This window comes from Oncorhynchus gorbuscha, linkage group LG18 (assembly GCF_021184085.1).
Source record: "Oncorhynchus gorbuscha isolate QuinsamMale2020 ecotype Even-year linkage group LG18, OgorEven_v1.0, whole genome shotgun sequence".
NCBI lineage: Eukaryota > Metazoa > Chordata > Actinopteri > Salmoniformes > Salmonidae > Oncorhynchus > Oncorhynchus gorbuscha.
Window position 1 is genome coordinate 36475925 of NC_060190.1, and position 25946 is coordinate 36501870.

The 25946-nt window shown below is 39.2% G+C and overlaps 1 protein-coding gene across 2 annotated transcripts in view; it reads left to right on the plus strand.

Annotated features, from left to right (window-relative positions):
- The first annotated feature begins 11980 nt into the window (after nucleotides 1-11980).
- Nucleotides 11981-25946, plus strand: part of LOC124002365 — a 57131-nt gene continuing 43165 nt past the window's right edge. The window contains exons 1-4 of one of the 2 annotated variants that reach the window (XM_046309737.1): nucleotides 11981-12066; nucleotides 12240-12281; nucleotides 22349-22462; nucleotides 22809-22871. In XM_046309737.1, coding sequence (XP_046165693.1) covers nucleotides 12249-12281; nucleotides 22349-22462; nucleotides 22809-22871 — 210 coding nt within the window. In that variant the 5' untranslated portion in view covers nucleotides 11981-12066; nucleotides 12240-12248. Of the gene's footprint in view, nucleotides 12067-12239; nucleotides 12374-22348; nucleotides 22463-22808; nucleotides 22872-25946 lie in introns of those variants that run through there. The other variant, XM_046309735.1, reaches the window with a different exon arrangement.

The following is a 25946-nucleotide window of genomic DNA, read 5'->3' on the forward strand; positions in this document are numbered from 1 at the left end:
AATGTGATTTTCTGGATTTTTCTCATTTTGTCTGTCATAGTTGAAGTGTACCTATGATGAAAATTACAGGCCTCTCATCTTTTTAAGTGGGAGAACTTGCACAATCGGTGGCTGACTAAATACTTTTTTGTCCCACTGTACATGTATCTTCTTGCAACGTCAAGCGTAAAATATTGTATAATCATGAGCACAAATGGACAGTTTTTATGTTATGAGAACATTTGCTGCAACCAGAACCAATTTCGGTTTGCTGGGAAGTCTTTCTCTCAGTCTTTTCCTTGATCCTCTTCTCTCCCATCCCCTTCTCTCTCTGACGTGACAGTAGGAGCCCAGTCTTGGATGTTTAAGAGGAGTGAAAACTGGCAGAGACCAGTGGGCTTCCAATGGCAGGGAGAAATCAACACCATTCACATTCCACTGGAGAGCTGACAGGAATGGTGTTGCGCAACAGTTGAACACAATAATATCTAGCATTTATGTAGCACTTTTTAGTTTTTTTTCCCTCATCAATCTACATCCATAATGACAAAGCAAAAACAGGATTTTAGATTTTTTTTGTAAATCTACAAAAACAACAACTGAAATAACACATACAGTAAGAATTCAGACCCTTTACTTTGTACTTTGTTGAAGCACATTTGGCAGTGATTACAGCCTTGAGTCTTCCTGAGTATGATGCTACAAGCTTGGCACACCTATATTTGGGGAGTTTCTCCAATTCTCCTCTGCATATCCTCTCAAGCTCTGTCAGATTGGATTGGGAGCGTCGGTGCACAGCTATTTTCAGGTTTCTCCAGAGATGTACGATCGGGACTGGGCCACTCAAGGCCATTGAGAAACTTGTCCCGAAGCCACTCCTGCATTGTCTTGGTTGTGTGCTTATAGTTGTTGTCCTGTTGGAAGGTGAACCTTCGCCCCAGTCTGAGGTCCTGAGCACTCTGGAGCAGGTTTTCATCAAGGATCTATCCATACTTTGCTCTGTTCATCTTTCCCTCAATCCTGACTAGTCTCCCAGTCTCTGCCACTGAAAAACAGCATGATCCTGCCACCACCATACTTCATCCTAAGGATGGTGGAATGTTTCCTCCAGACATGACGCTTGGCATTCATGCCAAAGGGTTCAGTCTTGGTGTCATCAGACCAGAGAATATTTTACTGAGGAGTGGCTTCCGTCTGGCCACTCTACCATAAAGGCCTGATTGGTGGAGTGCTGCAGAGATGGTTGTCCTTCTGGAAGGTTCTCCCATCTTCTGGAGCTCTGTCAGAGTGACCATCAGGTTCTTGGTCACCTCCCTGACCAATGCCTTTCTCCCCTGGTTGCTCAGTTTGGCTGGGAAGCCAGCTCTAGGAAGAGTGCTGGTGGTTCCAAACTTCTTCCTTTTAAGCATGATGGAGGCCACTGTATTTTTGGAGACCTTCAATGCTGCAGACATGTTTTGGTACCCTTCCCCAGATCTGTGCCTCGACACAATCTTGTCTCAGAGCTCACAGCAATTATTTCAAACTCATTTATTGTTTTTTGCTCTGACGTTCACTGTCAACTGTGGGACGTTATATCGACAGGTGTGTGCCTTTCCAAATCAGGTCCAGTCAATTGAATTTACCACAGGTGGACTCCACTCAAGTTCTAGAAACAAGGATGATCAATGGAAACAGGATGCATCCAAGCTCAATTTAGAGTCTAATAGCAAAGGGTCTGAATACTTATGTAAATAAGGTATTTCGGTTTTTTATTTTTAAAACATTTGCCAACATTTCTAAAAACCTGTTTTCAGTTTGTCATAATTGTGTTTAGATTGATGAAAAAATCAACCTAATCCATTTTAGAATAAGGCTGTAAAGTAACAAAATCTCAATACTTTCTGAATGCACTGTATATGTGAATAGTAATAATGTAGCTAACCAGGTAGTTTAACAGAAAAAAGTACCTAAAACCAACGCTATCCAAGCTAGATGTAAATGACTTGTTTACCTATGTAAATAATTTGCTAACATTTAACATAACATGGTAACATCATTTTTTTTTGCTTTGTCATTTTGGGGTACTGTGTGTAGATTGATGAGGAGAATATGTTTTTAATCCGTTGTAGAATAAGACTTACATTTTGGGGAAGAAATTCTGAATGCACTGTATACAGTATGTGAATCGTAATAATGTAGCTAACCAGATAGTATAACAGGAAAAAATGACCTGAAAACAATGTTATCCAAGGTAGATGTTATTCATTGGTAGTTTGCTAACGATTCTTTGCGGCTATCTATCAGTAGTAGCTCCACCGTTAGACTTACTATGAGCTTACGACCTACGCACATTACAGTTTGTGTTGTAGGCAGGTAAACGTGCCAAAACTAACACAGTATGTATTTCTTAACATACAATCTAAAATAAGATAAAAGATGAGATGAGGACAAGATAAAACCTAATCTACCTACCTCATCCCCATATTGTTTTTATTTATTTTTCTGCTCTTTTGCACACCAGTATCTCTACTTGCACATCATCATCTGCTCATTTATCATTCCAGTGTTAATCTGCTAAATTGTAATTATTTCTTAACTATGGTCTATTTTCTGCCTACCTCCTCACGCCATTTGCACACACTGTATAAAGACTCATTTCATTCCGAAGTAGGAGTGCATTTTCTCTTGTTTCAGCTCAAATATTGGCCCCTATTGATTTCAAGAAAATGCACTCCGTGATCAGTATCCCATACCTTGATTTGGACTCATACTCTAACCCTCCCGTGCTCCAATCTGCGTGCTCGTTGCACGGTAGTATGCATTTTGACAAACACCCTATGTCTTTACTGACGGCGAACATGTAAACCATCTCACATGTAAACATTCTGTTAATATGGCAGTATTATTTTGTGCATCTGACCTGAGTAAATATGACATTCCTTTTTTGTGTTAATCTGAGAGACCACTCAGACAAGGAGCTGTAAAATGTTTATTTAATGTTAATTACTTTCACAAAATAAAGCATGCACAGAATAAAACAAATTGTCTTTAAATGACAATGCTATTTTCCACAGTTGTAGAACACTTTGGAAAACACACACAGGAACCTGCATGAGGACAAAATGAGGTGGAACAATAGTGATACAGTTTAGCTCTAATTGAACCAAACTACCTAATAATCCCCTCCATATTGCCTAACTCTCACGCTCACATGCACACATAATCAAACGTGTTTTTTCTTGTTTACTGAGTATATTGTATACAATTATAATTAATATACTTTAACTAATTGAACAAACTTTTTTACCTATATTTGTGGTGTGATTTTCATATTGGCCCTTTCGGGCTTCCAACCTCACCTTCACACTGTTTTTACCAGTTCATTATCGGTACTGTTTTGTTTTATACTTATTTTCTTTCACTTATTCCGTCACCTCCCTATTTACAAATTAAGCACTGTCCATAAGTGACACATTGAAAAAAGTATTATGAATATAACTCGTTGTTGCAGTCTTTTTGGAACATTTCATGGTATGTTCAGAGACATTTCTTCAGACACAAATGCAAGTGCAGTATCCTGACCAACATTTTTCAGATGTTAATATGGTTAGTGTACTTTCCCCTGCAGTTCACTATGTTTTAAAGGAATTTGTACATCCCACTCCTTCAAATAGTCTTTGTGTTATTTAGAAATAGAAATCTCTATGACCCTATGACCTCCTCCCTACTGAGGGAGTGAGAGAAGTGAGTGCTGGAAAGCTGAGGAGTATCCGAACTGCGAAAACACTGGAACATTTCTCAATCAGTACATTCTTTGATGAATCCCCGTTCCCTACTCCTGTGCAATCCATGAGATCTAAGCTCTTTCCCAAAGTAAGAATGTATTTCTGGTTGAAGATGTGTCATTGTGACTTTGACCACTGAGATACTCTCTGACTCTACTGACTAAGTGGTCAGTAGCTCCATGCTGTGTGGCCTGGGTGCATCTTTGTCAGTCTAACTTCTTTCCCCCATTCCTTTTTCCCCCCTTTCCATTTGGGCGGCAGGGTAGCCTAGTGATTAGAGCATTGGGCTAGGTTGCAAGTTCAAATCTGTCATTCTGCCCCTGAACAAGGCAGTTTCTAGGCTGTCATTGAAAATAAGAATCTGTTCTTAACTGACTTGCCGAGTTAAATAAAGGTAAAACAAAAATTGCCCATCATTCCTACCTTTTTTTCCTTGGAGTACTAACACAGCAAAATGGGACCATTCCCAGACATTACCAATATTCCCATTAAGTTCTAGTCAGGGTTTATTCTAACATTAGGATGACAACAGCCCAAAAATATTAAAATAAAATAAAAGTTGTTCAGAATTGTTCAACCACTCAATTTCTCATTAGGTTTCCTGGTAATGTAAAAATGCAATGTACCAGTCATGTTTTTAGAGCATACAGCCGCAACAAAATTGAATAGCAATAGAAATGGTTCTCAGAAATCATTATGGGAATGTTCTCCTAGTGCTGATGGAGATGTAATTTAAAACACCCATAACAACACAGGGAGAGTTCCCACAAAGCTCTCCTGAAGTTATATTGTGATGTTATGACATGATTATTCCATTAAAGTTCCCTATACATTCTTCAGAGATCATGTCTGGATTCAATTAAATTGGTTCTGAGAAAATATTACCGGAACGTTCCACTTACATAAATGGATATGTCATCCGAGACAGCTACCCAGGTACAGGATCTTAATTTGACCAATTTCTCACAGTAGGAAAATAATCCTACAGCAACATGAAATGTGAATTACTATGTGGATTATAATTCATGGCCATTTTATATGTGTTGATACATTTTTATTAGGGCAAAACAAGTCAGAAATGTTAAAGTGGAAATTCTGAACTTGAGAAGCATTTTTAAACCCTGAATTGAAGACACGTTTTCATTTCCTGCGATGCAGGAACATTTCTCCTACAATAGGCATAACAACCAATGATGTGTATTGATAAAAACAAACAGCCCAGAAAACCGGGAACATTCCCAGAACATGATCTAACATTCCCATTGAATTATAGTTATGGGTTGAGCTAACAATAGGATGATAACGTCCCACAAATGTTGGTTTTTTGATGACCACATTTTTTTTCTAAGAAATTAAATAAAGTTAACAAAAATATTGTTCACAGCATTTGTAAAAACTACCACAGAACATTCTCCTAAGGTTCTCATTAGGTTGCCAGGGAATGTAATAACACAATGTTCCGTTAATATTCTTAGAACATACTGCCGCAACAAAATGTGGGACCAATGGAAGTTGTTCTGAGGAAACATGACAGGAATGTTCTGTTGATGTTGATGGATATGTGGTTTAAAACACCCATAACAACAAGCAGGGAATATTCCTACAATGGTCACAAAGTTATAGTGTGACATTGTAACATGATGGTTTCAATAACGTTCCCTGAATATACTTCAGCAAAAAAATATTCTGCTAATGTTGATGGAGATATTACTACTAACAACTATAAGAACAAATGTACTCTAATGTAATTATATGAAGTTGTCAATCTTCATATTTTATTAGGGTATTGTCACGTTCTGACCTTAGTTCCTTTGTTATGTCTTTGTTTTAGTTTGGTCAGGGCGTGAGTTGGGGTGGGTAGTCTATGAGGCAACATATCCCAAGGACCCCAGCTTCTGCAGCCATCGTGAGGAGGATTCAGGAGGAGGAAGTTGGTGCCCCAACCGCCCGACACTCAGAACCAACATCTCCAATATCAAAAGTAATTAAAGATACGGTCCCTTAAACATTTAGTTATTTTCAGGGATTTTCTGAATGAATACAGATCTACAATATGACAAGACTGAAATGTAAATTTAAAGGCACAATATGCAGATATAGCATTGCCATTGCATGGTTGCTGAAACTCTACAATGTCTGCCTCATTTCAGTTTATGCGACAAAACACATCATTGTACCATCTAAACCGCTGGGAAATCGATTTTGAATAATAAAAAATTATATACTTTTTAGCTGTTTGATGCTGATGTAAAATGACTCAAACCGAAACTTTAGGACGGGAAACATAGAAATAGTGTACATGGAACAACTCTACCCCTTATCAGACTTGCTTTCAATGAAAATTAAAGATCTATAACTACTTTTCTATATTAATTTGGTTGGATCGCCTACAATACTATAAGTATTGTTCGTTTAAGATAAAACTCAATTTTCTTTGTGGAGGGTTCTAACCATTTTGGTGGTAATTGAAGTGAGCTCACCGGGAGCTAGTTTTCTAATTACAGGTTCATATAATTGCCCTAATCATTCACCTGTATATTTAAAAAAATAACATATGTAACCTTTATTTAACGAGGCAAGTCATTTAAGAACAAATTCTTATTTACAATGATGGCCTAGCAAAAGGCAAAAGGCCTCCCGAGGGGACAGGGGATAAAAAAATATATAAATATAGGACAAAACACACATCACGCCAAGAGAGACACCGCAACACAAAATAAAGAGAGACATAAGACAACAGCATACAATGGCAGCAACACAACACAACATGACAACAACATGGCAGCAGCACACCATGGAAGCAGTGTGAAACATGGTAGAAACATTATTGGGCACAGACAAGAGCACAAAGGGCAAGAACAATATATCACGCGAAGCAGCCACAATTGTCAGTAAGAGTGTCTATGATTGAGTCTTTGAACGAAGGGATGGAGATAATACATTCCAGTTTGAGTGTTTGTTGCAGCTCGTTCCAGTCGCTTGCTGCAGCGAACTGAAAAGAGGAGCGACTTAGGGATATGTGTGCTTTGGGGACATTTACAGAATGTGACTTGCAGAACGGGTGTTGTACCTTGCCTTGTGAAATAATGGTGATTTTCCTATTTTGTTGCATTGCAACAAATTAGTTAAATAAAGTCCACCTGTGTGCAATCTAAGTGTCACATGATCTCAGTATATATACACTTGTTCTGAAAGTCCCCAGATTCTGCAACACCACTAAGAAAAGGGCACCACCAAGCAATCAACACCATAAAGACCAAATAGCTCTCCAAACAGGCCAGGGACAAAGTTGTGGAGAAGTGCACATCAGGGTTGAGTTATAAAAACATATCAGAAACTTTGAACATCCCACGGAGCACCATTAAATCCATTATTAAAAAATTTAAAGAATATGGCAACACAACAAACCTGCCAAGAGAAGGCCGCCCACCAAATCTCACAGATCAGACAATGAGGGCATTAATCAGAGGGGCATTAAAGAGACCAAAGATAACCCTGAAGGAGCCGCAAAACTCTACAGCGGAGATTGCAGTTTCCGTCCATAGGACCACTTTAAGCAGTACACTCCACAGAGCTGGGCTTTACGGAAGAGTGGGCAGAAAAAAGACATTGTGTAAAGAAAAAAATAAGCAAGCATGTTTGATGTTTGCCAAAAGGCATTTGGGAAACTCCCCAAACATATGGAAGAGGTACTCTGGTCAGATGAGATAAATATTTAGCTTTTTGGCCATCAAGGAAAATGCTATGTCTGGCACAAACCCAACACCTCTCATCACCCAGAGAACCATCCCCACAGTAAAGCATGTTGGTGGCAGCATCATGCTGTGGGGATGTTTTTCATCGGCAGGGACTGGGAAACTGGTCAGAATTTAAGGAATGATGGATGGCTCTAAATACAGGGACATTCTTGAGGGAAATCTGTTTCAGTCTTCCAGAGATGGGGTGGGGGGGGTGGTGGTGAATACTTATGCATGCTCAAGTTTTCTGTTTTGTTTGTCTTATTTCGTGTTTGTTTCACAATAAAAAAAATGTTGCATCTTCAAAGTGGTAGGCATCTTGTGTAATTCAAATGATACGAACCAAAAAAATAATAATAATAATTCCAGGTTGCAAGGCAACAAAATAGGAAATATGCCAATGGGGTGAATACTTTCGCAAGCCACTGTATGTGGAGGATGAGGGCTGCCGTAGGTACAGTAACTCAGATGGGGGGAGTGAGGCCTAAGAGGGTTTTATAAATAAGCATCAACCAGTGGGTCTTGCAACAGATATACAGAGATTACCAGTTTACAGAGGAGTATAGAGTGCAGTGATGTGTCTTTTAAGGAGCATTGGTGGCAAATCTGATGGTCGAACATGTGCTGAGAGAAGAACAGTGTATCAACTAGCCATCCTCCCAAGTACTTGCATGAGGTAATTACCTCAAGCTCTAAACCCTTAGAGGTAGTAATCCCACCTGTGGGGAGAGGGGCTTCTTCTTACCAAACCACATTACCTTTGTTTTGGAGGTGTTCAGAACCAGGTTAAGGGCAGAGAAAGCTTGTTGAACACAAAGAGAGCTTTGTTGTAGAGCATTTAACACAAAATCTGGGGAGGGGCCAGCTGAGTATAATACTGTATCATCTGCATATAAATGGATGAGAGAGCTTCCTATTGCCTGAGCTAAGTTGAAGATGTAAATTGAGAAGAACATGGGGCCTTGGTGACATGCAATGGCTGAGACAGCAGATTTTCTGACTTTATACACTGCACTCTTTGAGAGAGGTAGCAAACCAGGCCAAAGACCACTCAGAGACACCAATACTCCTTAGCCAGCCCACAAGAACGGAATGGTCTACCCTATCAAAGTCAATAAAAATAGCAGCACAACATTGCTTAGAATCAAGGGCAAAGGTGACATCATTGAGGACCTTTAAGGTTGCAGTGACACATCCATAACCTGAGCGGAAACCAGATTGCATACCAGAGAGAATACTATAGACATCGAGAAAGCCAGTCAGTTGATTATGGACAGGTTTTTCCAACACCTTTAATAAACAGGTCAAAATAGAAATAGGTCTATAACAGTTAGGATCAGCTTGATCTCCCCCTTTAAATAAAGGATGAATCATGGCTTCCTTCCAAGCAATGGGAACCTCACCAGAGAGGAGAGAAAGGTTAAAAAGATGAGAGATAGGTTTGGCGATGACCTTAAAGAATGAAGGGTCTAAACCATCTGACCCAGTTGTTTTTTGGGGGGTCGAGTTTAAGGAGCTCCTTTAGCACCTCGCTCAGACTCAGTGACCATCTGCAGGGAAAAACTTTGTAGCACGGCTGGGAACAATGAGGGAAGAGCATCGGGGGTAGTTGCATTAGAGGGGGGGGGGGCAAGGGGGCTTAGGGTTGTTGTCCTGTTGGAAGGTGAACCTTCATCCCAGTCTGAGGTCCCGAGAACTCTGGAGCAGGTGTTCATCAAGCATCTCTTTGTGCTTTGCTCTGTTCATCTTTCCCTCGATCCTCACTAGTCTCCCAGTCCCTGCCCTGAGAAAAACATCCCAACAGAATGATGCTGCCACCAACATGCTTCACCTTAGGGATGGTGTCAGGTTTCCTGCAGACGTCACGCTTGGCATTCAGTCCAAAGAGTTCAATCTTTGTTTCATCAGACCAGGGAATCTTGTTTCTTATGTTCTGAGAGTCTTTAGGTGCCGTTTGGCAAACTCCAAGAGGGCTGTCATGTGCCTTTTATTGAGGAGTGTCTTCCGTCTGTCCACTCTACCACAAAGGCCTGATTGGTGGAGTGCTGTTGAGATGTTTGTCCTTCTGGAAGATTCTCCCATCTCCACAGAAGAACTCTGGAGCTCTATCAGAGTGACCATTGGATTCTTAGTCGCCACCCTGACCAACGCCCTTCTCTCCCGATTGATCAGTTTGGCCGGGCAGCCAGCTCTAGGAAGATCCGTGGTGGTTCCAAACTCCTTCCATCTATGAATGATGGAGGCCACTGTGTTCTTGGGGACCTTCAATGCTGCAGACATTTTTTGGTACACTTCCCTAGATCTGTGCCTCGACACAATCCTTTCCCGGAGCTCTACGGACAATTCCTTCGACTTCATGGCCTGGTTTTTGATCTGACACGCACTGTCAACTGTGGGACATTATATAGACAGGTATGTGCTTTTCCACACGTCCAATAATTGAATTTACCACAGGTGGACTCCAATCAATTTGTTGAAACATCTCAAGGATGATCAATGGAAACAGGATGCACCTTAGCTCAATTCCAAGTCTCATAGAAAAAGGTCTGATTACTTATGTAATAATGTATTTCTGTTTTTATCTTTATAAATTTGCAAAAAAACCTAAAACCCTGTTTCTGCTTTGTCAATCAACACAATAGTGATGCCATACTGTATGAGTACCTTTTTTTAGACAAATTATCAGGTCCCATCATACCCTATATAAAGCCATTTTTTACATCTGATGCATTATGTCATATGCTACAACGTGGGTCCGGAATTGGTTAGGTTGGCCAACAACAAGATCAGGGAGAACTCTGCCCCAGCACCCTCGTCTCATGATTTCGTGGCCATGTATTGACATGTTGAAAGTCAATATGTAATGAAAAAGGCATGGAACCATTTGTCTTGTCTAGGACATGTGTATAGATTCATTGGCTGACCCAAAGCCTAGGGCTAGTATTCATCATTTCTGGTCCTGAGTTTTCACCATAGCTCTGAGAAGGGTTCGGTTAAGGGGTGCTCACCCCCTGCGCCTATTCAAAACATCTTCCCGGAGCTATGGCGGAAACACATGACCAGCACTGAAGAATTCTCCTTAGTAATAAAGCACATGCAACAATCGTTGCATTTGCAGACAAACATGAAAATACAATTCCTACTATGATGGGTAGGCCTAGGCCTAGATTGGATACCAGTAGCCTAGTCACTGCAGGTTAGAAAGTTATTTAACTCACGACTCTTTTCAAAAAAGTCTGTTATGTACAGAGCATACATTTGGGTCAGCCCAAGGGGTCAAAATGGTGTCATTTTATGAATGCATTTCATGCAACTATACAGTACTTCATTTTACAGACTGGTGACATTAGCAGAATATGTTTAAATACCACAAAAAAAATACCGAAATGACAGGCTACTTTGATACCGACCAAATGAGATCAATTAAAAGAACATTGTCTTGAATTGTAACCAAAATCTCCAGTTTACAAAACGATGGCAGATGAACATATTGTAGAATATGACATCAATCAAGTCTAGTTAAATCATTTTGGCAATTTTAATAACATTTACCAGGAGGTGCTGCAGCATCTCCAACACCCCTGCTTCCTGTCACTATGAATTGCAGGCTTTGGTTTCAGCCTAGAACAAACAAAAACATACTCTTGGTATTACAAGCAGAAGGATAAGATAATTATATGACCCTGTGTTACTAGTCTTTGACCTCTGTGACCTCTAGGTATAAGGTAATTTCCTTTACATTTTAAGTCAATCCCCTGATTGAATTAAATGATTTTCTGAACTGAGGGCAAGGGCAATTAAATATGAACCAATCTTTTTCAGATCCTCAGTATTTGAAATTGAATTCATTGAGTGAAATCATTTTGACATGTAAAAATACACTGATTTCAAGGATTTTACATTCTAGGGTTCCTAGAGTGATTTGCTTCCATTTCCACCCCTGCATACCACCACCATGTTCACCAAGGTCAACCGTTGCTATGAAGATTCAGCCTGATCATGTGAGACTTCATGAGAAATGTTTTGTTTTTTTGTCTCTGCAAAAGATGAATGATAAAAGACCCTTCGTGTTTCCAGAGCTGCTCGAAGTTGCTTCACATACAGTGTCTTGAAAAGATTATGGGCAAGTTACAAGACAAATAACAAGAGGTCATACTGTGTTAAGGAGCTAGACTAACATAAACATCTAATAGGACTGCATTGGGTTTCATGAGTGGTCAACAGGGGTATTGCTCCATGTCGCGAGGAATGTAGGAGGACTTTAGAGAGATTGAGAAAGAGATTGATGGATATTTAAAGTAGTTCGAGTGAGAGATGGAGAGTGAGGATGATAATGAGAGGGGAAACGAGTGAGTCAGAAAATGAAAGAGCAAGTCAGAGGAACAAGAGAGAGAGAGAGAGAGGGGGGGGTGCGGGAGGGAGAAAGAAAGAGAGAAAGAGGAGGGGTTTTAAGACTCTGCCTCTCAATGAGGTACCAGTGAGGATAGGCGGTCACTCACACACACCACCACCCACACTCGCTCAGTCAGTCATTGAAGACTGAGATGGCTAAGCAAAGTTGACCATTGGACCCTAGACTTCTTGTAAGTCAACATCCGGACGTTGATCATTCCCTCATTCGGATTGTCTGTCCTTTCCTTCTCTTTGCTCTTCATCATTATGCACATCAAGTGGGAAATAATCTCATCTTCACCAAAGACAGGAACTCTGCTCCAATGACTCTAAAAGTGGACTCTACTCTGTTCTACTTGCCTAGGTCAGCCAGATGAACACACACAAACCAGCCCACAAAGCCAAGGTATGTCCCCTACTCTGGAACCTGGGCATTTTGGGTTACTGGTATCATTCCAAGATTTTCTGTTAACGGTAATAACTGATGGGCTGCTAATAGTAAGTACCTACTATAACAATTGTATTTTATTAAGCCGTTGACGCATGTGTGAATTTGACAAGACAGTTATTGAATTGTATTCATCTGAGTAATTTACTGCAGTAGCCCAGGCAATGCACAGAGAGGTTATTGTTACTGTGAAGTATTTAGTGTGTAATGTGATACCCAGATGTCTAGCCAGTAGATTTTAGGGGAGTGACAATAAATAGCATTTTTTTTGTTCATGTAATGAGCCCGGGACACGTCACAGGTTTATGAAACAACTTCTGTGGCGCAGCTAGAACACATAGTACCACACTCAAAACATCTACGAAGACATAAGTATCTTTTAAAATGTAAATTCTTGACTCAATAATTCAGCTCTTCTTGTTGGTTCTTTGAGCTGCTAGTTTGTGTAACTATTTTAACACCAGAAAGTCGCACCTTTAGTTGTTTTATAGTTGTACATGTGGGGCCGTATGGGGGGGTTGGGGGGGGGGGCAAGTAAAATCACAGTTGGGGAGCCCGGTTTTAGAACACGTTGTGGTGTCGTTGTGGTGCCCCTAAACACTGCTCCACTATCCAGAACTCAAGATGCCATTGTATATAGGGGATTTTGCAACTACGGGCACTTTTGGCATGTCATATTTAAAATAAAATGTTTCTTCAAAAATACTTTTATCACAATAAATAATTTCCTCATTTTATCAGGAGCCATAACCTGGTATTTGCTGTGACCATTTTATTCAACAATAGATGGAATTTACCTCTGCAAATGTTATTACCATCAGTTCATAAAACCTTCAATTTTAGTTTACAACTAAATCACAAACAACATGTGGTTTGGGATTATTTGGTTTATCTGTCAATAGGATTTGGCACTTGCACATTTAGAAAAACTTATTTGAATTCCTTATTGGCTGTTTATATGTCTGTTTGCAGCCTGTGGCTGTTTGCTGCCTGTGTTTGTACAGTACCACAAACAATGCAATTACATGTCGAAATGGTTATGTACTTACTCATTTTTAAGTTGATCTATTGAGAACAAGTGCTTTCTTTACACTTGATGAAGAGAGGAGTGGGATATTTAATGTGTACATATTTTTTATTCAGAAATATTTGTCGATTATGGTGGTAAAGACTGTGTGGCAATAACGACAGGATAATGTTGTTAAAAATGACTTTGTGCAAATGGGTATTTACAATATGATTGATTGTTGTAAAAACAGTAAAAGATTATGTGATAAGCAATATTGAGCAGGGGTTTACCCATTTTATACAAAAGTTATACAAAAAGTCTTTCTTTTCTGATGACAGTAACCTGGAAAATGTCAATACCGACCCTATTTGTGGTGGTAATGACAATGTTTTAATGACAATTTGCTAATATTTGGGATTACACTACCAGGTTTACTTTGTTAATATGATCAGTTTCCATTTGATAAACTCCAACCACAATAGAATGAGATGTATCCTTCCAAATAGAGGACAGTCTAGACAACTTATGACCGTTTGACACATTCCAAGTTACATTACTTGGAGGTGGATATATAATATATTATACGTCATATCCTTGCTCTTCACCGTCTCTTCCCAGTTCTTGTGTGACTCGATATGAACAATTTTGAAAAAGCACAGTGCGATGGTAATGATGCAATACTGTGGGACAAATTTGGGACAACTGTATTTCGTGGAATTACAATAGATTTCGTGCTTATGCACCATGAACATTTTTTAATATTTTTTTTTTATCATGTTGAAATACATTGAAGAAGTTCAAAAGTCATGTTCTGGGCCAAGTGCCTTGTCAATGCAAAACAGACAAATGGATGGTTATGTTATGGTCCACTTACTATATATACACCAGTCAAAAGTTAGTAAACACCTACTCATTCAAGGGTTTTTCTTTATTTTACGATGATCTACATTGTAGAATAATAGTGAAGATATCAAAACTATGAAGTAACACATGGAATCATGTATAACCAACAAGCCAACCATTGCCTTGATGACAGCTTTGCACACCCTTGGCATTATCTCAACCAGCTTCACCTGGAACGCTTTTCCAACAGTCTTGAAGGAGTTCAAACATATGCTGAGCACTTGTTGGCTGCTTTTCCTTCACTCTGCGGTCCAACTCATCCCAAACCATCTGAATTGGGTCGAGGTCGGGTGATTGTGGAGGCCAGGTCATCTGATGTAACACTCCATCACTCTCCTTCTTAGTCAAACCCTCTGTTCCTAGGCTGTCATTGAAAAGTCAGTTCTTAACTGACATGCCTAGTTAAATAAAGGTAAAATAAAAAATAAATAAATTACACAGCCTGGAGGTGTGTTGGGTCATTGTCCTGTTGATAAAAACCAGATGGGATTGTGTAATGTTGCAGAATGCTGTGGTGAGCCTTGCTGCTAAAGTGTGCCTTGAATTCTAAATAAATCACAGTGTCCCAGCAAAGCACTCCCACACAATCACACCTCCTCCTCCATGCTTCACGGTGGGAACCACACACGCGGAGATCATTTGTTCACCTATTCTGCGTCTCATAAAGACACTGCGGTTGGAACCAAAAATCTCAAATTTGGACTCATCAGACCAAAGGACAGATTTACACCTGTCAAATGTCCATTGCTCCTGTTTCTTTATCCCAAGCAAGTCTCTTCATCTTACTGGTGTCCTTTAGTAGCGATTTCGTTGCAGCAATTCAACCATTAATGCCTGTATCATGCAGTCTCCTCTGAACAGTTGATGTTGATATGTGTCTGTTACTTGAACTCTGATGCATTTATTTGCGATTCAATTTCTGATTTCTGAGGATGGTAACTCTAATGAACTTATCCTCTGCAGCAGAGGTAACTCTGGGTCTTCCTTTCCTGTGGCGGTCCTCATGAGAGCCCGTTTCATCATAGTGCTTGATGCGTTTGGCGACTGCGACTGAAGAAACTTTCAAAGTTCTTGAAATTTTCCGGATTGACTGACCTTCATGTCTTAAAGTAATGATGGACTGTCATTTCCCTTTGCTTATTTGAACTGTTCTTGCCTATAATGGACTTATTATACCAAATAGGGCTATCTTCTTTATACCACCCCTACCTTGATTGTATCAAATACGTTAAGAAGGAAAGAAATTCCACAAATTAACTTTTAACAAGGCACACCTGTTAATTTAAATGCATTCCAGGTGACTACCTCATGAAGCTGGTTGAGAGAATGCCAAGATTGTGAAAACCTGTCATCAAGGCAAAGGATGGCTACTTTGAAGAATCAAAGTATAAAAATATAAAATATACTTTTATTGGCTTACCACTTTTTTGGTTACTAATTGATTTCATATGTTAATTCATAGTATTGAGGTTGTCGAGTAGAGTAGTCCAGAAGGCTACACTGAAAAACCTACAGTAACCTCTATCAAATAAAAATATAGCAGAGCCACAAAAGTACTGAATCCGGAAGAGAAACAACAGTACTGCCACCAAAATAATACATTATGGTACAGCTATAATCAATGCTGCCCCATCAACAACTCAATCCAAAATGGTCCCCCCCTTGAACTGAAAGAGAGGCTCTTTTTGTAGGGGAAGCCCCTCCCATCAGAACATACCAAACACTAATTAATAAAGCAATTACCATCAAAGCCTACATTTTCCACTCAGCTAAACATCATGATGGCACTGTGATGGCACTGTGATAGACGGCATCCAATTGGTTGAGTAGAGTGTTGGAGGCTATTTTGTAAATGACATCGCCAAAGTCGAGGATTGTTAGGATAGTCAGTTTTACAGGGTATGTTTGGCAGCATGAGTGAAGGATGCTTTGTTGTGAAATAGGAAGCTGATTCTAGAGTTCATTTTGGATTGGAGATGCTTAATGTGAGTCTTGAAGGAGAGTTTACAGTCTAACCAGACACCTAGAATATGTGGACAACTACAAATAGCTAAGTCAGAACCGTCCAGAGCAGTGATGCTGGACGGGCGGGCAAGTGCAGGCAGCGATCGGTTGAAGAGCATGCATTTAGTTTTACTTGCATTTAAGAGCAATTGGAGGCAACGGAAGGAGAGTTGTAATGGCATTGAAGCTTGTCTGGAGGTTTGTTAACAAAGTGTACAAAGAAGGGCCAGAAGTATACAGAGGTGATTGAGTCCTGGTGAATCCAATAATCACTTATGCGCGTGATGGGGGGAAGGTAGGTGTGCGGAATGATGATGGCAGGAGTGCCCGATGCTGGGGAGCCTGGTGCCCTTGTGGCAAGGGGGGAAGAGAGGGAGCAGAGGTGACAACAATATAAGGTTTGATTGACGGATTGAACCTTAATTTTTTGCAATCGGGATGGAGAGAAGATTTTGGATGATGCTGTGTTGAAAATGTTATCCATACTTTTCTGAATCTGGTCGAAATAATTATCTTTGTATTTTTGGCAAGTTTAGAATTCCTTCCATAATAATGGAAGCTACTAATAAAATTATTCAGCATTTTTCTCAGAAAGGCCATTTCAAGTCTAGGAATTCCTCTTGCAGGAAATAGCTTTAACATTTAATAAGTAGATTATATTACTATAAATGTTTTCATGAAAATACATACATATTCATTTTAAAGTTTTAAAAAACCTTGGAATTTAGTTGGACTTTTTTCAACAAAAGTCCTGTTTGATAAAGTAGCTCACAAATGGTCTTTATATTTGTATTTCATTTTCTGCTCTTTTGCACACCCCATAAGAAATATTAAACAAGTAAATGCTGTACTCATATTGTAGGGATATTGGAAGCAGGGTGTTTACATGAGTTGAGTTACTTGAATAAGCAACTCATTAAATATACTTATCTTCAGACTCGATTTCTTCAGTGATGTTGGAGTGTTTCATTAGAACAACAGCCACCATGTACCATATCAAGAACATTACACAATAAGTGGCGAGAGGGTGCTAATTTGCTGATGTAGAGGGACATTTGGATGCTGCACTTGTTCTTTGGCCTCCACCGTGCTAGCCAATGTGTACATTATGACATGAAGTTAATGTAGATTATATATATATTATATTTTCTATGTCGAAGATGGGATGAAAGTGACCAGTGCCTGATGTCTGAGTGGGTCTTTGAAAGAAGTGTGTGGGATGGGCCAAGTCACAATTATGCAAAACATTTGAAATATTATTTCAGATAAAAACCCTTTTATTTAGGATCAAATGTTTAATCATTTAAATGTTTTATTGTTCGGGGGCTGGGGGGTGGGGTTGTAGTCACAAACGTGATGTAGTAATTTGTGTGCTATGAATATGGAACAAAGTACTTTTTACTACCTAACATACAGTGAATTTGTCCCAATACTTTTGGTCCCTTAAAATGGGGGGACTGTGTAAATAAGGTGTGTAATTTAGTTCACCCAATATGGATGACAATACCCTCAAATTAAAGCTGACAGCCTGCACTTTAACCTCACTGTCCCAAAACATTTGGAGTTCATGGTGTATATATATATTAAATAAAATTGAGATTTGTGTCACTGATCTACACACAATACCCCATAATGTCAAAGTAGAATTATTATTTTCGAAATGTTTACAAATTAAATAAACATGAAAAGCTGAAATGTCTTGAGTCAGTAAGAATTCAAACCTTTTATTATGGCAAGCCTAAATAAGTTCAGGAGTGAAAATGTGCCTAACAAGTCATATAATAAGTTGCATGGTCTCTCTCTGTGTGCAATTAATGTTTAACGTGATTTTTAAATGACTACCCCATTTCTATATACCAGATATACAATTATCTGTAAGGTCCTTCAATCGAGCAGTGAATTTGAAGCACTGATTCAAACACAAAGACCAGGGAGTTTTTCCAATGTTTTGCAAAGAATGGCACCTATTGGTAAATGGGTTAAAAAAAACTGACATTGAGTATATCTTTGGGTCAATACACCCATTCACTACAAAGATAAAGGTGCCCTTCCTAACTCAGTTGCTGGAGAGGAAGGAAACCGCTCAGGGATTTCACCATGAGGCCAATGGTGATTTTAAAATGGTTACAGAAGATTAATGATACCTGAGGATGGATCAGCTACATTATAGTTACTCCACAATACTAACCTAAATTACAGAGTGAAAAGAAGGAAGACTATACGGAATAAAAATATTCCAAAATATGCATCCTGTTTTCAATAAGGCACTAAAGTAAAACTGCAAATAATATTGCAATGATATTAACTACATGTCTTGAATACAAAGTGTTATGTTTGGGGCAAATGGAACACAACACATCACTGAGTACCACTCTTCATATTTTCAAGCATGGTGTTGGCGACATCATGTTGTGGATTTTTTTTAAATTGAAGAGAGCTAAGCACAGAAAACTCAGAGAAGAAAACCTTGTTCAGTCTGCTTTCCAACAGACACTGGAAGATAAATTCACCTTTCAGCAGGACAAAAGCCTAAAACACAAGGCCAAAAATACACCAGAGTTACTTACCAAGATGACAATGAATGTTCCTGAGTGACCTAGTTACAGTTTTGACTTAAATAGGCTTAAAATTATCTTGCAAGACATGAAAATGGCTGTCTAGCAATGATCATCAACCAACTTGATAGAGCTTGAAGAATAAAAAGTCAATAAAATGTGTGTACATATTGTACAATCCAGATGAGCAAAGCTCTTAGAGACTTACCCAGAAAGACTCACAGCTGTCATCACTGCCAAATGTGATTCTAACGCGTATTGACTCAGGGGTGTGAACATTTATGCAAACGACATATTTCTGTATTTGAATACATTTGCTAAAATTTTCACTTTGTCATTATACGGAATGGGTGAGAGGACAAAATGTATTCAATCAATGTTGCATTCGATCTATTTAAACCATTTTTCAATATGTGGAATAAGTCAAGGGTTGTGAGTACTTTCTGAAGGCACAAACTATACAGACTGAGTAACATTTCAACTAACTATCTACAAACCGTAGCTCTAACCCTAACCTTAACCTTTATCCCAACCCTTATTATAAACCTAACCTTAGCAAGCAGATAGTTTTGTTGATGGTATGACGATCTCTAGAGCATTTACAGATGAAGAATTTGGACTATCCAAATAAAGTGTGACTGTCGCCCCTCTCTCACATTGGTCGATATCTCCAAACTTTTCGCTTCAGTTTAGTAGGTATCCACTTTAGAAGTGAGCAGTGCAAGATAATAATTTACCAGTCTTAATTGCAAGTCGAGGGCAGAGGTAATTTCCTCACAAACAATCTCTCATATAGTAGTGGCCAACTCTTTCTGTTGTCGGGTGTTGAGTGCTGCCATGTTCCCAGAGGTGAATTGTGAACAGACAGAATATGCCTGATGCTGGAGCGAAATAGACCTGCTATTGATTCAATAATACAGTGAACGTCCCACACCATATTAAGATGTTACATGTTGACATTTTTTTTTTAAAGTCTGTTAATTCATAGTTATTTTGCAAAGGAAATCTACGAGAAACCCACACATTTCAATGCCACCGGAACCATAAGTAACAAACTCTTATGATAAACTATTAGGAATCCAAATACCACCTTATACCATTGCAAAACATACTTAATCAATTAGATACAATATGCAGTTTTTTGCCTTGAAAGAAAGGAAAGGAAATAAGCCCATATATTCCATCTGGACATGATTATGTGGAGAACCATCTCCATAAAGTATGTGAATGTGCCAAAGTTTTCCCTGAAACAGTGCCGGATCCCTGCTGGGGAGAACTATTGCTGCTATTACCTTGAAGTACACTCCAGCCAGAAAGGAGCCCCCAGGAACCTTTTGGGGGTCAAAACTATTGCCACTGTGGGGAACCTTTTCCTTTTAATTTCAATAGTATTTTGTTATTTCAAGTTAGGGTTAGGGTTCCATTTTGAACCTTTTAAATAATATATTGTTACTGGTATTTACATGATTATCATTGTTATTGTTAATATTAATGTATTATACATTCATATTTTTATATAATCAATATTATTAATCAATATTTAAATATTAATATTAATAATAATCAATATTGTATTGTAACAAAATGCTGACTTGTAGCAATGGAAGGCTACTTGGCTCTTTAAAATCACATACACTTACAGATATAGGATTTTAATTTGACCAGTATTGTCGTAGCAAAATAATCCTGTAGCCACAGGTTTTTAACGTTTAGTCCACAATGTTGCTTGATTGGTGGTTAGGCTATTAGCTGTACATAAGTAGGCTACATGAAAAGTGAAATACTATTTATATAACCATGTTAGTACAGGTTTTCATTGAATTTATATAAATCACAAAGCTAGTCTGTATTTTCAGCGGAGAATGACATTTTTATCAGTTACAAAAGTGTGATCAAATTAAGATCCTACACTTCTATGTCAGCTTTTAACAATGCTGCAGAACTGGTCGTGTTCAATCTTAACCTTTAATGACTTTAAAACAGAACACAGGAATGATAACTACTCTCACAGGTGGCCAAAAATAACATTATGAAAGCTACGTCTCCAATCTTCTGACAGAATGCCACCACTAGAATACATATAGTTTAATATAAATACAATTTATCTACTGATAATAAACTAGGAAAACATTTTTAATCAGTGATAGAAAAACCTGTCATTACAAACTCAATTTGCTTCATTTGGAAGGCCAGCTAGAGGACTAAAAAGGCACTACGCCTCACTCAAAGTTTAATTGAGGCACAATTCCCAATCCATACGGCTTGCGGGAGAACGCAAAATGGATGGGGAGGGCTAAGTGGAAGTATTGAGATTGAGCCGTAGACTAGCTACATTTCTTTATTTCAGTGGGGAGGCAGGTAGCATAGTGGTTAGAGCTTTGGGCCAGTAACCAGAAAGTTGCTGGATCGAATCCCTGAGCTGACAAGGTAAAAATCTGTTGTTCTGAGCAAGGCCACTGCTCCCTGTTAATGTTGATTAAGGCAAAAAAAGACACACCTCTCTGATTCAGAGGGGTTGGGTTAAACGAGGAAGACACATTTCAGTTAAATACATTGAGTTGGACAACTGACTAGGTACCCCCCCTTTCCTTGACTTGGTTGCTGAGTCTGTCAGGCAAATCCACTAGTAAAAGATGCATTTTAAATGCTTCGCACGTGCCAGCGACAAGGTTCGTCCAAGAACCGCTCAACTAACCAAAGGTGCAAATAAGAATCCATTGACTAGCAAAGGTTCCTTGAGGATCTCCTTGGTAAGAGTGAAGTGTGTTCGCACATGCCTGTGCACGTGTGTATATGTTATTTGTGTTGGGTCACCTCTGTTTACACCAAGGTAAACCGTAATATTGTAAAGTTATATTTGCCACATCAAATACTTTGTTTCTCTGTCTGGCCCTCTGTAGAGCCTCAGTTCTGTAATAAGTGAGAAAAAAACAGTACTATCAGCAATTTTGGGCAGTAAGCATTATGACATTTTGATCTATTATCTATTGTTAACAGTTAGCTTTTCCAGATGTTTATAACCGGTGTTCTGCAACAGTATGGAATTGGGAGCAGATTGACTAGCTTTTTCCCAGCTCTCAACATGGCCTTCAATAGTTTGTCATCAAAAACTAAAAAATGTTCTCAAATAGACAGGCCATAAGGTGCTATGTAAGAAAAATGGCATGATTCTATTGAATATCAAAATTGAAAATATATTTGAAAAAATGTGTCAATACCCATGTGACTTGTATTCCCGTAATATGATATTAAGTTAGCAAGTGTGGACGAAAGGCACCATTGTGCCTATAATTTTGGAACTCACTATTGAACATTATTGATCAATATTCCTTTATTATGCTGTCCTTTCACGGTGAGCAACAACACTTACTTTGAGATGTAGACCCCTGAGCAGTAGTACTGTAGAAATATAAGTTGTTGTTGTGGTGCTATTGAGTAATAGTAGTAGTACTGTAGTAGTTTGTAAAAGCAGTAGTAGTAGTAGTAGCAGAAGTAGTAGTAGTAGCAGCAGTAATAAGGGTCATAATGTAATGATAATGTTATGTCCATTGTAGGCTAGGCATCTGTGCTTCCTCTTCCTCATGTGCTTCCCTTTGGCGTGGGGTGGCGTCCCTGGTCCATGTCGGCACTCTGTGACCAAGGGTCACCTCCTCAACCTCAACTGCCTGGTGAGGACACATCATACCACACCAAATCATGCAGTAATATCAACAGACTCTACAAACAAAATATCAAGTTGAGATACAGATCATTAAAATCACTCAAACAGTCATAAGTCATGCCTGGAATGTATTGATATTAAGGTTTCCTCCCAAGTTAGACTTATTTTATTGTTCTAAGGTCATTTCTTTACTTTATGTGACCCACACACATAACTAACGAGACCTATATGTGGCAGATGGGAATTCTGTACGGCTGCATGCCTACTCCTACTTTCCTCCTGGAGAATCATAACTGCCCAATTCTACGCGTCTGTTTTAAATGTCAATGTTTGTATCTTTGTTTGCCATGTAGATTGATAATCAGTTGGAGAATGGCTGGTCAATAACCTACGTATTCACTGAGCGCCAGAGTTTGGTGAGTATTTCCTACTTCACTGCAATTACATCTTTCACAACAAAATGACTTTGATTTGTGCAGATAAAGAATGGTATACCAAAGATAAACGACATCACAATCAGTCAGTGTCAAGACAGTACCTACACTTTCAAGATGTGCCAGGCTGGCAAACTCATTGAAACTAATGCTCTCACGTCTGTCAAGGAGATTCAAGTTCATTACATCTCTTGCTCCTTTCGGCCTTTACGCAATAGGCTAATTGCATTTAGAAGACAAAATGTAATCCCATGAAAGAGCCCTTGGTTGTTAATAACCTGGAAGGGAAATGGTTTGAAAATACATATAAACTGTGTGAAGTTACAGGAGGTAAACAGAGAGCGAGAGAGCTCTGTGTCAGCACGGAGTCGGGATACCTTCCCTCATTTTAACTTGCTGGTTAACAGTTTAACTTGCCCCAGTTTATGGTTTCTGACAAATGGAGGTCTGATTTAAAGGTTTTCCCACCTGGGGAGAGGAACAATCACTTCAGTTTTTTATTTATTTTTGTTTTATTTTTTACTTTTATTTTACTCGGCAAGTCAGTTAAGAACAAATTCTTATTTTCAATGATGGCCTAGGAACAGTGGGTTAACTGTCTGTTCAGGGGCAGAACGACAGATTGTCAGCTCGGGGATTTGAACTTGCAACCTTTCGGTTACTAGTCCAACGCTCCCTGCCGTCCCCAATGTGGGCTAGTGATGTACCTTACAGACAGACCATATACTACTATATACAGTGGGGCAAAAAAAAATATTTAGTCAGCCACCAATTGTGCAAGTTCTCCCACTTAAAAATATGAGAGAGGCCTGTAATTTTCATCATAGGTACACTTCAACTATGACAGACAAATTGAATTTTTTTTAAATCCAGAAAATCACATTGTAGGATTTTTAATGAATTTATTTGCAAATGATGGTGGAAAATAAGTATTTGGTCACCTACAAACAAGCAAGATTTCTGGCTCTCACAGACCTGTAACTTCTTCTGTCCTCCACTCGTTACCTGTATTAATGGCACCTGTTTGAACTTCTTATCAGTATAAAAGACACCTGTCCACAACCTCAAACAGTCACACTCCAAACTCCACTATGGCCAAGACCAAAGAGCTGTCAAAGGACACCAGAAACAAAATTGTAGACCTGCACCAGGCTGGGAAGACTGAATCTGCAATAGGTAAGCAGCTTGGTTTGAAGAAATCAACTGTGGGAGCAATTATTAGGAAATGGAAGACATACAAGACCACCGATAATCTCCCTCAATCTGGGGCTCCATGCAAGATCTCACCCCGTGGGGTCAAAATGATCACAAGAACGGTGAGCAAAAAACACCCAGAACCACACGGGGGGACCGAGTGAATGACCTGCAGAGAGCTAGGACCAAAGAAACAAAGCCTACCATCAGTAACACACTACGCCGCTAGGGACTCAAATCCTGCTGAGCCAGACGTGTCCTCCTACGTAAGCCAGTACTTGTCCAGGCCCGTCTGAAGTTTGCTAGAGAGCATTTGGATGATCCAGAAGAAGATTGGGAGAATGTCATATGGTCAGATGAAACCAAAATATAACGTTTTGGTAAAAACTCAGCTCGTCGTGTTTGGAGGACAAAGAATGCATCCAAAGAACACCATACCTACTGAGAAGCATGAGGGTGGAAACATCATGCTTTGGGGCTGTTTTTCTGCAAAGTGACCAGGACGACTGATCCGTGTAAAGGAAAGAATGAATGGGGCCATGTATCGTGAGATTTTGAGTGAAAACCTCCTTCCATCAGCAAGGGCATTGAAGATGAATCGTGGCTGGTTCTTTCAGCATGACAATGATCTCAAACACACCGCCCGGGCAACGAAGGAGTGGCTTCGTAAGAAGCATTTCAAGGTCCTGGAGTGGCCTAGCCAGTCTCCAGATCTCATATCTTTGGAGGGAGTTGAAAGTCCGTGTTGCCCAGCAACAGCCCCAAAGCATCACTGCTCTAGAGGAGATCTGCATGGAGGAATGGGCCAAAATACCAGCAACCGTGTGTGAAAACCTTGTGAAGACTTACAGAAAACGTTTGACCTCTGTCATTGCCAACAAAGGGTATATAACAAAATATTGAGATAAACTTTTGTTATTGACCAAATACTTGTTTTGCATCATAATTTGCAAATAAATACATTAAAAATCCTAAAATGTGATTTTCTGGATTTGTTTTCTCATTTTGTCTGTCATAGTTGAAGTGTACCTATAATGAAAATTACAGGCCTCTCTCATCTTTTTAAGTGGGAGAACTTGCACAATTGGTGGCTGACTAAATACTTTTTTTCCTCACTGTATATTGTTTCCCCTGGGGAGGGCAACATGCAGGTGTCTTTAGGGGGATCTCGAGGGGTTAGGAAGTGTTTAGACTGAGAGGAAAGCATGGAAGACACATTTAGGAAGGTGTGTGGTTAAGTGTTGTATCTTACAGACAGGCCATAATAGTTCATGAGAAGCTGTTGATGTGTTGGTAATGTTTTTTTTCAGTGGGTAGATTAGCTGTAATATTGCAGATAGATTGTAGCTTCCATCAATGTAATTGTCTGCATCACTTCCAATCCCCATATATTTTTTGCAAATATCGTTAAAAAGTTTGGGGTCACTTTGAAATGTCCTTGTTTTTGAAAGAAAATCACATTTTTTGTCCATTAAAATAACATAAAATTGATCAGAAATGCAGTGTAGACATAGGAAATGTCTATTGTAGCTAGAAATGGGAGATTTTTTATGGAATATCTACATAGGCCTACAGAGGCCCATTATCAGCAACCATCACTTCTGTGTTGTCAAGAAATTGTCAAGAAACTGAAGATCTCGTACAACGCTGTGTACTACTCCATTCACAGAACAGCGCAAACTGTCTCTAACCAGAATAAAAAGAAGAGTGGGAGGCCCCGGTGCACAACTGAGCAAGAGGACAAGTACATTAGAGTGTCTAGTTTGAGAAACAGACGCCTCACAAGTCCTCAACTGGCAGCTTCATTAAATAATTACCAGCCTCAACATCAACAGTAAAGAATCAACTCTGGGATACTGAACT